This window comes from Mesocricetus auratus, unplaced genomic scaffold (genome assembly GCF_017639785.1).
Source record: "Mesocricetus auratus isolate SY011 unplaced genomic scaffold, BCM_Maur_2.0 Super-Scaffold_100676, whole genome shotgun sequence".
Taxonomy (NCBI): domain Eukaryota; kingdom Metazoa; phylum Chordata; class Mammalia; order Rodentia; family Cricetidae; genus Mesocricetus; species Mesocricetus auratus.
Window position 1 is genome coordinate 90,862,080 of NW_024429266.1, and position 13,645 is coordinate 90,875,724.

Genomic DNA, 13,645 nt, shown 5'->3' on the forward strand with positions numbered 1-13,645 from the left:
AGCTAGATGTCTAGCTGATTCTGTTTCTGCCATTGTGAATGCAACAGCAGTGACATAGATGTACAGGTATTTCAGTAGTAAAATTTGGGGTCCTTTGGGTATATACCCAGGGTATGATAGCTGGGTCATACAAATTTCTCTCTTTAGTCTTTTGGGAAATTTCCAACTGATCTCCATAGTAGCTGCAGGAATTCATACACTTAACTAACAACAATGAATGATGGTTATACTTTCTCCTTGTCCACCAACATCAGTTTCTGATCCTTCTACTTCTGCCTCCAAAGTGCTGGGATGACAGCCATGCACCACCTTGCCAAGTTTATTTTGTTCTTAGGTTCAAATCCAGGGCTTCAATGCTGCTAGGGTAAATACTGTGCCAGTTGAACTAGATTCCCAGCCTTCCCGGCTCATTTTCTGATTTGGTTGTTTGTTACTTAATTTCTTTTAGTTCTTTGCATATACTAGGAATGACTTCTGTCACGCATAACTGGGAAAGGTCCTCTTCCATCCCGTAGGCTGTCGTCAGTTGCCTTACCTGCTGTGCATGGGGGCGTTGCTGTGTACTGATTGCTGGTCTCCTCCCCTTGGCTGAGCTCCTGTTGACACAGTCCACAGCTGTGCTCGCATCTCTGGGTGTGTGTTGCCCTAGTGTCTCCTCCAGCAGCTTCAGGGTTGTTAATTTCTGAAAGTGCTGAGGACTAAAGCCTTGTGCGTGTTGGCCAGCTCCATACCTGAGTAACATCCCCACCTTCAACTCTTAAGTGGTGGATTTCCTCCCTGCTCATAATTGAGTTTCTGTAGTGTTGTAATTCTTAAACATTTCCATGTGCTTCAAACATGAAAACCTCACAGTAAAGCCTTGCGCTTGTCAGATATTTTGCCTCCTTGAAGCTTACAAAGCTGTGCTTCCTACAAAAATAAGGGAGGGAGAAGCTTCAGGGAAAACTTTGCAGGGAAATGTAGTGGAAGGGAATAATTTCTGATGATCCTCTGCCTCCAGGAAAGCCAGAATGCTTCCTGCTACATTCTTGGGAAGATGGGCTCTCCCTTACCTTTAGGCCTTGCTGAGATACTTGTCTTTCTGTATCCCAAGTAACTTCTGAATCTTACCCTTGAGCTCACTTCCTGTAGATTTGGAGACATGCTCTGTGAGTTCTGAGATTTCTTCGACTCTCTTCTTGCTCTTACTTCATTGCTTCCAGATTTGGTTGCTTCCTATGGAGATGTTCCCTAGTTGCAGCCTGTTTTCTGTTCCTTCCTGTGATTGATGCCCGCTTACCATGTGTCATCCCTTGCCACCATCACTTGTATTTATCCTTGCTCAGGGATATGAGGCCTGTTCCCCTAGCCAGGGTGAGTTAGGTGAGGGGGGCCAGTATTCCAGATGAACACGGTTCTAGGCCTGCTCTGGACTTTAACACAAAATTCTCCTGAATTTTAGGAGGCAAAACATAAGAACTTTTAAAAGTTTAAGAAAATTCTTATTTAAATTTGGTTGGTTAGGGCTTATTTATAGACTGAGAAAAAATTTGTTTCCCCCCCCCAAATTGCTTCTGGAGAGGTTGAAAAATAACCAAATAGGTGAAACAATGATCACAAGTAATTATTGAATTCCTACATTGTGCCGGTGCCATCTATGGTGCCTTGAGATCTGCGAAGGTGAGATTCAGGCTGACCTGATATGTTTCTCCAGAGATGTTGCTTAGTGTTTGCTTCGTATGGAAAGAGCCCCAAAAAGGAGGAAAAAAAGAAGTAGGTGAACTGAAGAAGGTTCACTTTTGGGATTATGCAGCAGTAGGAGGCAGTGAGTATGATACTAATCTGGGCAGAAAGGCTCTTTAAGAAAGACATGAGTGTGTGGTGATGGTGCGAGCCTTTAATCCCAGCACTCAGGAGGCAGAGGCAGGCGGATCTCTGTGAGTTCCAGGCCAGGCTGGTCTACAGAGAGCCATGTCCCAAACAAGGGAAGAAATGAGTGAACCTGTGCTCGAATGGTGCACAGTCTCATCACATGTTCCATCTTCAGAAAGGAACTGATGCTTGAGCTGCTGAGCCTCACACATAGCAAGGTTGCTGAATCTCTGAGGATGGGTCAGTGCAGGGCACGCAGAGTTACAGGACAGGATGCTAGCTAGCATTAAGAAAGTTGTCTGGTCGTTGCTAGGCATCTGGCAAGCATGCTGAAGAGTGGCTGCAGCCTCGGTGTAGGAGAGGACCATGCAGACACCGTGTTTGTCTCTCATGTGGGCAAGGCAAAGGGAAGCAGAGGCATCAGACGGGCGTGGGGACAGCTGGTTTCAGTGCTCACTGCGGTGCCTGCAGCATTCTCATGCAACCCTCTGAGATGTTTCTACACTTTAAAAAGCAAACAGATAAGGGGAGTAAACTTTGGAGAGATTTAAAGTGGTAAGTGGCATAGAGGGATTCAGATCCAAGGTTAGAAGCGTGTAGCCTGTGCTTTTTCTTTCCAGCTGGAAGGCACAGAAGCTGCTGAAGGGTTCAAACAATGAGGTTAAAATACTAGTTTTGTTTTACAAAATCACTTATACATCCTATTGGGCCTAGAATTAAAACACATTCATCTGTCCCTTCATGGAATCACTTTCCTGACTGATATATTAAGCTACCACTAGACACATAAGAGCAGAGGTTAGTTATGGGAACCAGCAAAACTGGGATAGCTTGGTGAAAAGCACTGCTGAGCTACACACAGGCAGTGAGGAAAATAGAAATGAACTCATTCTGGTCACCAAGTTTCCGTGTTTATTTTACTGAAACCCTTAGGGGGCCACCTGTAAGTCTGTGATTTGACAGTTGGTGGTGAGGTTAAAGGTTAAATTAAGTGCACATCTAATCACACATTGATGATTGCAGAGTAGCATTTTTTTAAGGTTAAATGAACTTTGGACAAGGTGGATTAAAATATTGGTAGTTCTAGTGAGTTTGCTACCTTGCTTAAAGAATTCTAAGAGAGCCGGCCGTTGGTGGCGCATGCCTTTAATCCCAGCACTCGGGAGGCAGAGGCAGGCGGATCTCTGTGAGTTCCAGGACAGCCTCCAAAGCCACAGAGAAACCCTGTCTCAAAAAAAAAAAAAAAAAAAAAAAAAAAGAATTCTAAGAGGCAGCTTCTCCTTCTGGATAACTTATAAGTGTATGTGTTCATTTAGATAGAGTAGGTAACTTCTGTAATTATTACTAAGCTAAACCATTTAAATATGGTTTGATTATTCTCATATTTATTCCTTAAGCATATGGACTGAGAATCAGATAATAGAAACATCTTTGTCTCTTTCATGGGATTAAAATTGGTACCCTAGCCCCACCCGCTAATAGTTTCCCAAGATGAAGACTATTAAAGCATAACTCAAGAGGTAGAAGTTAGCAGTGTGACCAGGCAAAGTGTTGTAATCTCATCAGTTGGAAGCCTGAGGCAGGAGGATTGCTGAAAAGCTTGTTAGCTTAGGCTGTACAGTCAGACTGTTTTGGAAGTCATAAAGAAAGGGGCAGGGATAGAGGAAGGAAATGAACTGTTTTGATGGGTCACTGTTTGACCCAGTTATGAAATCAGTAGTATGTCTCGACTATAAGTGATTTGAACATCAAATTGTGGTTTACAAATGAGCTAGACATGCTGTTGTATAATGTAGCTAATGGCATTGCAGTGTTTCAGAAACACCACCTCTAAAGCAGTGTAAGCACTCTGAAGGAAAAAATAGCAAAGTATTTCAGTCATCACAAACATATATTCTGTTTAACACCAAAACTGACTAATCGTATCACCAATAAAAGTTGTCTGTAGTTACTACCAAGAGGATTTTTGTTGGTTTTGTTAAAAGAAGTTCAACTCTGGGCAGATCCCTGTTAATTGTGTTCTTGGATTCCATGTTTTGAACTTTTGATGTTGAAATTAAAAAATTGTTTGAGAATTGTCATAATATGACAGGAAACCCTTTTCTTAAAGAGTGCTTGCTGCTCTTTCGTGGACCCAAGTTTAGTTTGCATCAGCCATCAGGTAGCTCACGATCACCTGAAGCTCCAGCGCAAAGGATCCAACACCTTCATGTGCTTTCAGCAGGCATACATAAATGAAAATAAATTTTAAAAAAGAAATGCAAATATATATGAACTTTAAATGAGAAGCATTTTAGGTGTCTTCTTTATAGATGTTAAAATCCCTGTAATTTTCCTCTCACTTTTAAATAAAATTGGAAACAAGATTAGATCCTCTCTTATGGAGAGAAATTACTTATGGAAAGTAGTCCTGCTAAGTTACGACTTGTGCCAGGACACTTGGTGGGATGAGCGGAGTTTGAAATCCAACCCACCTACCCGTCTTTGAGCTGTTCTCCACAAGTTGGGAACATTCACTTGGAAAAGTGCTTCCCTTTTTCCATTTTACAGCGTGACAATATGTAGTAGTTGCATTTTCCCCCCAAGAGCGTGTTGAACTCTATCACATTGCCTTAAGTCTCAAGAGGCGGGAACTGGAGACCTGTTTTGCCCATCATCTCTCTGTTGTGACCCGTGGCCTGTTGGCTCACATTCTGTGCTTTGCTTTGGACATTCCCCAACCTCCCTGAGTTCTTCATCTAACTCCTACCTTCTCCACTTCTCCTCCCTTGTACTTGTCACTGCTGAAATGTTTTAGTTGTTGTTTCTCTGTTCTAAGAGGTGACAGCTTGTTTCTTTTGTCTGCTGTATTTTCAGTCTGGAATAATGGACTTACAGTAGGGCAGTCAACTTACTTGATGAGTAACAGAAGGAGACTTACATTGTATTCCGGTTATTTTCTACAATTTCTACTGTAATCATGAACACTTATTGAGGAGGAGTGCTAATCCTTGAACACTTGTATTTCAGGGGCCCATCCATCGCTGAAACAAACCTCACCTGACATTTAGGGAGCCCCTCTATTTATTTGTTTATTTATTTTTGAGGCAAGGTCTCTATGGGTGGCCAGGCTGACCTAGAATTGCAGGCAGGCACTATAGTTTCTGACATGTGAGATATACATGAACTTGTTACTAAAACCCAATGTGGTCTTATAGGCCAGGTCTGGTGGTTCATTTCTTTAATCCCCGGTACTCAGGAAGTTGAGGCTGGAGGAACACTAGTGCAAGGCCAGCCTGGCATTTATATATAGACTTTTGTCTCCCAAAACAAGTATGAGCAGACACCAGTAACATTGCAGCATGTTAGGGAGAAAACAAGTCTATATCTGCAATGTTCATTGTCTATAGTAACAGAAAGTCAGTTAAAGCAAGGAAGTAGGAAAGCTCTCTAGTGTAAACATTTCGATTTTAAGATATAATGGATGGAGACTTCATATTTAGATCATGTCCAACCCTAGGTTAGTTTTGAATTCATAGCACCATGATCTGCCTCTGCTTCCTAAATGCTGGGATGGAAGGTGTCTGTCATGATTCTAGGCCACCTAAGTCCTACTGCTGACATTTTTGACACTAATGCTACCTCTCTTCTCTGTTTTCAGAATCTGATATTGATGCTGCCACTGCAATGATACTTCTAAATACTTCAATAGAACAAGAGATTTTAGAATGTAAGCAATCATTATAAGTCTATTTCCAAGCTAATGATTTCAAATACAAGATGGCTAATGTCGTAGCAGAATTACTTCTTTTCCGCTAAATGGTGTTTTAATGTGAATGACTCGGTTTCTATTGTATTGTATTTCTATTGGTATAATCATTTGAAAAAAATGAAGGCACTGCTGTGGAAGATTGCTGTGTTGATCAAGCTACAGACTCACTGTAGGAAAGGGCATTTATCATTTGGGCTGGTGGGATAGCTCTGTGGGTAAACATACTTGCCACCAAGCCAAATCCCAGTCCAGTTCCTGGGATTCTCAGGGGTTGTCCTCTGACTTCCATACACAGGTCAGAGTGCACAAGATACACACACAAAATAATTTTTAAAGGATATTTAGAGTTTGGAATAGGAAAAGTGTTAAGCTACAAATTGCAAACTCCATAAGGAAAATTTCTTTGGTGCTGTACTCCTGTAATCTCAGCACCTGGGATGTAGGGCAAGAAGACCAGGAGTTCAGGGTCATCGTTGGCTACATATAGCAAGTTTGAGACCAGCCTGGGATACATACCATCTTGTTTGAAAACAATGTGGTAAATAGGAGACTGGGAGGCTGGGGACTTCAGTTTGCCTCGCATGTGCAAGGCTCTGGGCAAGTTTGACCTTAAGTACTACAAAAAATTAAGAGAAGTGATGCAGAATACTGGGGGAACTGTGTATAAGAGATAAAAGATAAATATCATGTCTGTAAAAGGTCTAACAAGTAAGACGCAAACAGGACCCACAGCTGCCACACAGTCAGGGACTCCAGGATCTGAAGGGAAGAGAGAGCAGAGAGTCTGAGCCAGAGGTAGTGGGAAGGCAGTGGTTTTCAGGTAACAGTATTGATACAGACATGAACTTAACAGACTGGCAACATGCTTGACTGTACTGGTTCAGAACAGACAGAATCCCAGCACCAAGGGCAAGAGGGCCCAGAGCACCTAACTGAGAAGCTATTGGCACTTGGTACTTGCTGGACAAGGAAAAGCTGTTTCTTCCGATCGTAGGCCCCATATCTAGGAGTAGTGCTTTGCTTTTTTTTACTTTTTTACTTTAATTTTTTCTTACTGGGTTGATGAAAGATGTCATTCTGTAAATCTGTGTCTTATTGGTTTTTGAATAAAGCACTGTTGACCAATAGGAAAGCAAGATAGGTAGGACTAGGAGTTGAGGATTCTGGGAAAGACAGGACAGAGCCACAATGTAGGACACGGGAGAAGCAACATGTGGACCCTTCTCCCCCGTAAGTGAAGACCACATGGAAATACTCAGATTAGCAACTATGGGTTACATACTTAAGTCAGAGCTAGTCAGTAAGAAACCAAACCAACAGCTTATAATTAATATAGCTTCCTGTGTGTTATTTGGGGGTTCAGACAGCTTGGCAGGGTCCAGGTAGCTGGCAGGAAGACTACACATTACACTGGGTTTGTTTGGTTTAGTTAGTCCATTTTGATTTCAGTTTTTGTATTTTGTTTTTATTGTTTGAGAGAGAAAGAAAGAATTTAAGGCTGGGGTGGGTAGGTGGGTGGATAGGAGTTAGGAGAAGAAAAGAATGTGATAAATGTGTATTGTACAAAAATATTTAAATAAATACATTTCAAAGAATGGGAAAGCAGAAAAGTTGGCAAAATGCATGAAAGTGACTCTCAGAAGAAATATGGGAGATGCAAAGTAAGTAAGATACTGCCTTTAGTTTAGGAAACAAAAAAATGTAAATGGTAGCTAATGTAGTGTAAAAGTGTGAAAATAGGTCAATTGTTACCTACTGTCGGCCAGTTGTTCCGGCCCCCAGGGGTAACTGAGCATGCTTGAATTCAAAATAGATTTACCTTTTTACTCAAGCCTTTATTTTTTTTTTTTTTTTTTTTTTGCCAATCCAGAGAGAGAGAGGAGAGAGGGGAAGGCATGCATGCATGCATGCAACATTGCAGCATTACTTGGACCACTACAAACTTGGGAACAATGTAAATGCCCACAAGGAAATTGTCAAGCAGTCTGCAGGCATACTGAGACATTCTTGGCAAATAGTGCAGAGTAACTTAAGTTCTATGGAAAGGACAGGCTATCTTTCAAATGGTTTTTATACTACTCGAAAGTGAGAATTGGGAGGTAATCTGCCTTTGCAGTCAAATGCCTCTGACTTACTGATAGGAGTTCTGTTTCCCACAGGCGATAAGCCTCTGCCTCTTAAATCGTCACTGCAGAAGAAGCGGGGTTACAGCAGTGCATTCGGTGCCCCCGGCGCTGTGCGGCTGCAGGAGAGCCATTCTCCAGCGGCCAACATCGACCCGAAAGCCGACCACAATTACAGCGCCAATAGCATGGCAGCTCAACGCTGTGCATCCAGGGCCAGCGTCTCTTCCCTGTCTTCTGTGGATGAGGTGTATGAGTTCATCCCAAAGAGCAGCCACGTGGGGAGTGATGGCAGCGAGGGCTTCCACAGTGAAGAAGACACAGACGCTGATGCTGATGAGGAGGACGATCCTCTTGGAGACAGCGGCTATGCACCGCAAGCTCACGAAGACAGTGCTCCAAAAGGACAGCCAGGCAAAAAGATGCGAAAACAGGCGTGTCCAGAGATTGATGAGGAACTCAAAGAAGCAGCTGGGTCGCTTCTCCACCTTGCTGGAATCCGTACCTGCCTTGGTTCCCTAATAAGTACTGCAAAGGCACAAAGTCACAAACCCCGGGAAAAGTAGAAACACTTACTAGTGTGAAGTTCCTTACATGTGGCAATACTCTTCTTCTTAGCTCTTTACAAGGGATGCCAGAGCCATAGAGGACCTCTTTAGCTTCACGGTGGGTAGGGGAGGAGTGCCACTTATTTCCTCTTAAATACTTTTTGGTTGCTTCTCTTTCTGTTTTTGTTTTGTTACAGTTGCTCTTAGGATCATGCCTAATTGTAAATCTGATACAAAGACCCGCAAAACATAAATTCTGAATAAGCGTCTCTCAAATTTGGAAAATGTTGTATAAGAAAATTCTCAACCTCTGTCTTAAACTTGTAGGGAAAAAAAGATGAACCTCTTGCTAATTGGTCAAAAATTTAGAAATTGTAACTCAGTGTTTTCAGTTTTCTCCCCATCCTGTAATTACCTGCAGTTGCTCATGTAGCTAAGCATATGCTGGCATCTTTCTCATGTGTCCCTCTCCTGACACAATCCAGAGGTGAAATGCACATCTGTCTTATTCTTGTTTTAAATTATTCTTTGTTGCAGCATGAGCTTTGCCAAATATACATGGGAAAGATGCCTAGAAAGTTCTCTGGTTTGCAGTGAATACAGCTGTAAGGTTTAGGAAAGGCCATTTGGGGGTGTGGCTCATCTCAAGACTCCAATTCCTGTTGCAACAGTATCTTTGAGATGTTTTTACCTCACAGTTAATGCATAGCATCGCTGGGGCCTTTTCCAGTGTACTTTGTAAGTGTTTAAGCTTTAGTGGCTAGCTGTCTCAGTTAAGTAAAGATTGTCCAGTGAGAGGACAGAGTCAGTGTGTTGTGGGATAACATCCACCTTTACACTTTTACATAATAATGACATAAGTAAAAGTAGGTCATTGAGGACAAAACTTTCCAAGCTTTGTATAAGTTAAAATTATATGTGTAATGAATTAGATTTAAAACATTTAATAGACAACTGTAGAGATCAATATCTTCAGGGATTTCAAAATATGTATAAAAATTAGATCTTGTACAAATCTTTTTGAGAGGCATTGTAATACCTATATGTGCCGTTAATCCATGCGAAAAGATTTTATATTACTATTGCAAAAGTGCATTGGCTAAGATATTAAGTATTTAAATAAAACTGCTTATAGGAGACAGTTTTCATATCACAGTTTGACTATAGTGTTCAGAACAGAAATACTAATACTGTAACTCGAAAATATATTTTTTTACAGTAATGGGAGAAACTTTTGGAAAGTTTAGTCTTATTTCCTGATACAACCTGTATCCTAGGCAGTGAGCTTTTATGCATTTTTCTAATTTATATGCATATATACACTTGCTGTATGCACACATACACAGGCTCAGGTCAGTTTCCTGTTTTCAAGTGTTTTTATGACTATAAAGCATTTTCTTGAACTTTTTTTTTAAGAGACAAATGTTTTATTTTTTTTTATTTGGGCAAAACTGTCAAATGAGAAGAAAAATAAAAGCATGTTTCTTAATTGACCACTCTTTAAGCTATAACAGCATTGATACTCTCCTGTTTCCATGTTAGTTGTAATTAAATCTAGATAGCTGCATTAATGGAATGGGTGCTACTAAAATATTGACATTTTTCTTTTATTGATAGTGCAGGATGAGGAATTTGAAATTTTTCTAACTCATAAATGTTATCTCTCCAAAAAAACAGTGAAGCTAGTCTCTTACTGCAGTGAATAAGACACCAAATAAAAGTATGGTTTTACCATGGTGTGTATTATAAAGAGCTTATAAAGCTCGGTTGGATAGCACAGTATTTTGAAGCTAATCACCATGGCCCTCTGGATTGGCCTTGCACAGTATCCAGGACCAGGCCATTGCACTCTGCTCTGGAATTTTCTACCACAAGTGTTTCTCTAAGTTCTATTAGCTGTTCTGGATCTGCAATGATCTGAAGTAGGAGGAAAGTTATTCTTAGCTCTAAGAAATCCCTTCAGATGCCTATTAGTAACTTACTCTTCTTTTCCCTCTTCAGTGGACTTTTATGTAAAGCTATAGCCATAAGCAAGGATGATACCTGGCCTGTACACCAACAGCAGAGCTCCTAACATTTTGCACTTAGTTCTTGTATAGAATTTGGTGCCTGGCTTTCCACGTGCTCTTGTGTCTGGGCATCCATTTCAAGGGGAGAGCCTTCATTCTGGCCCCTTGCGATGTCCTTGGGGACCATGCTCCTGCTTGAAGTGCTCTGATGGGAGATGTAGCTGGAAGCTTCCAGTTAAGGAAGTCCTTCCAAACCTCATGGGCTGGAAATTTCCAATAATTAACACACTTTGTTTAGTAAACATGACCTAGAAACCCAGGGACAACATACATGTTTCAGCATATTAAACTTGTTTTAGCTAAGGTATACTTTGTTTTACATCAAAATAAGAATTTTGTTGCAACCTGTTCCAGTTTTAATGGGTCTCCCGTAAAAGCTGTGTCTTGGCACTATTATCTTTATTTTCCACATCGCCAAGAGAATCAGTGTTTCTTGAATACATCTTTGAAATTTGTGCAATATGTTACTAAATTAGTTGATCTTTTGCTTTTTAATTCAGCATGAGAACATTGCCTAGATGAATAGAAAAGCAAAGGTGTATCACTCCCTTCCCACCTGAGACCCTTGCCTGTCCTCAGAGCCAGCGTGACTTCTCAGATTCCTTTGTATAGTGTAAGGTCAGCACATGGGTTTATTGTTGGTGTTTTGGGTTTTGTTTTTTTGTTTGTTTGTTTTTCGAGACAGGGTTTCTCTATTGTTTTGAAGGCTGTCCTGGAACTAACTCACTCTGTAGACCAGGCTGGCCTCCAACTCACAGAGATCCACCTGCCTCTGCCTCCCAAATGCTGGGATTAAAGGCATGTGCCACCAATGCCTGGCTCAGCACATGTTTTTTGTTTTGTTTTCCACTGTTTTCTGAGGCATTTGTAAAGGGTTCACACTAGACGGTCAGTTTAAACACACGTTAGCGCAGTTGAAAGCTAGAGCAAGTGTTAAGGGAAGGTTGTGTCTTTGTAGACTGGGGGTGTTTAAGAACAACTCCGGCTGCAGGTGGGAGTGTTCCACAGAGCCGCAAGACTGTTAGCCAAAATCGAAGACTACTTTTACCCTTTGAAAACTAGAATTTTCTAAAGCAACTTTTGAGGCTTTCTGGTTTACATACATGTCATAGAGTTTTTTTTTTCCTCCTTTGAAATGTGTAACTTTTGATTAAAGTTTATTCCAGTGTGTTAATGATGTAGTCAAATATTTATTGAAAGGCAAAAATAGAGTATTTTAATGTTATACCTGCCATTTTTCAAGAACATTCTTTGCATCTAACTGCCAGTGCCATTGTCAAACTTGTTTTCAGAATCGTACTTTTTATTAAACAGAGTGCTTACTTTTAAAAGTATTATGTGGCCATCATATAGTGTATAAAATGTATAATTGCCAATTCATTGTAACTTATTTATTTTTAAACAAAAGTATAAGAATACTTTTTGATTAATTAAAGAAATTTGTTATTAAATTGTTTCCTCTTTTCTGATGTAGCATAAAAACTTCTGAGTTTAACTGCCAATAGATGACCAGACACAAGTGAACCTCTTCTCAGTTGCCAGTCTTTGCTCTTAGTCTTTAAACTTACAAATGTTTAGTTTTTGTATCTAATCTCTGACTATTAATGTCTATAAAGTTTATTTTTACCAAAGAGATGCAATTCATTATGATAAAGTTGCAGAGTAAACGTCATTTTGTAACATTTTTTTTGGTGCTTTCTCTGTTCTTTTGAGGGGTGGTGTAGTGAAACTTACCATTTCAAGCATTTTTAAAATATTTTTTAAAAGAATTGTGTGTGTGTGTGGAATTATTGATGCTTGCTTGTATGAGGAAACTGGAGGTCTTGAGTAATTAATTCAAAATTGTTATAGCCACTTTTGAAAAGCAGTATGGACATTTCTCAAGAAATGTAAAATAAGGTTATTATAAGAATCAGAATTTCTCAACGGGCGGTGGTGGCATTCTCCTTTAATCCCAGCACTCGGGAGGCAGAGGCAGGCGGTCTGTGAGTTCCAGAGCAGCCTGGTCTACAAGAGCTAGTTCCAGGACAGCCTGCAAAGCCACAGAGAAACCCTGTCTCCATGAACAATAATAAATAAATAAATTAGAATTTCTCAAAATTATTGTACAGTCATGGTGGAGATGAAAGATGCCCATCACTAGCCTGACCAATTCCATTTTTCCCTTCTCTGGTTCTTCTTCATTGACTGCCTCTTCTAAAGTTACTTAGTTCTGCTTGACAAGCATCTTCATGGCCAGGGAATCACCAAGCCTAACAGGGCAAATCACCCCCAAATGGGAACACTCACCCTATGTGCTGCCCTCAGAGCAAGAGTTGTCTTATGGTGATTGGTCCCCTTGGTGATACCAGCTTTGCCAGATCACTTTGCAGAAGCATACCCACGATGGTGGGTCAGAACACTGTTCTGGGCAAGAGCGATGTCCACCAGGGATGCCTGCTCCCTTTGTCTCCCTTTCCTATGAAATCTCTGCTTCTGTTAGCACAGAATGGGGATGTCACTAAACCCCTTTACCTGTTTTTCCTAACCTGGACACAGTGTGCTCTTCACTGCTACTCATGGCTGATGAAGACTGGGACAAGTATCTAGAACTCAACCTGTTGAGACCAGAAGAGCCAGGACTTCTGTCCTGAGACACGGGTAACATTGGCAGCAACATTATTCACCAGAGCCAAAGCTAGATAGCGACAGATTAATAAATAGGGGAAATAGGAAACATTCAGTTAAACATTCTTTTTTTTTTAAAAGATTTATTTATTTATTATGAATAGCACAATTATGAATACATCCTTCCTCCATGTATATCTGCACATACCAGAAGAGGGAACCAGATCTCATGACAGATGGTTGTGAGCCACCATGTGGTTGCTGGGAATTGAACTCAGGACCTCTGGAAGAGCAGTCAGTGCTCTTAACCTCTGAGCCATCTCTCCAGCCCCAGTTAAACATTCTTAAGGTAGGAAATGTGACTCTTTGCCACTTAGAGAGTTCATGCCAAATTGAACATGCAAGCTAATACATAAAATACTGAATAATTCCACCTGGATGATATATCTATAGTAGTAATGGTTGCTAAGTGCTTGGGGAGGGGGATGGAATTGTTTAATATGCACAGAGCTTGAGTTTTGCAAGCTGAGAATAGTTTGGGAAATTACTCAACACTGAATGTTTCTAACACTAGTGAGTAAATTAGCAAATTTTACATACAATTTCACCACAATTTTTTTAATGCAATAGTAGGCCCTGAGGAAAAACGAATGTAAAAGAAACCAATGTGAACCATGCTGTGGTTGTGCACACTTT

At 40.7% G+C, this 13,645-nt stretch overlaps 1 protein-coding gene across 5 annotated transcripts in view; it reads left to right on the top strand.

Annotated features, from left to right (window-relative positions):
* Positions 1–12,026, top strand: part of Foxn2 (forkhead box N2) — a 42,359-nt gene extending 30,333 nt beyond the window's left edge. For all 5 annotated transcript variants that reach the window (XM_005077279.4, XM_021231321.2, XM_021231322.2 and 2 more), the window contains exons 5-6: positions 5,492–5,560; positions 7,762–12,026. In XM_005077279.4, the coding sequence (XP_005077336.1) occupies positions 5,492–5,560; positions 7,762–8,291 (599 nt within the window). In that variant the 3' untranslated portion in view covers positions 8,292–12,026. The remainder of the gene's footprint in view (positions 1–5,491; positions 5,561–7,761) is intronic.
* The last annotated feature ends 1,619 nt before the right edge of the window (positions 12,027–13,645 follow it).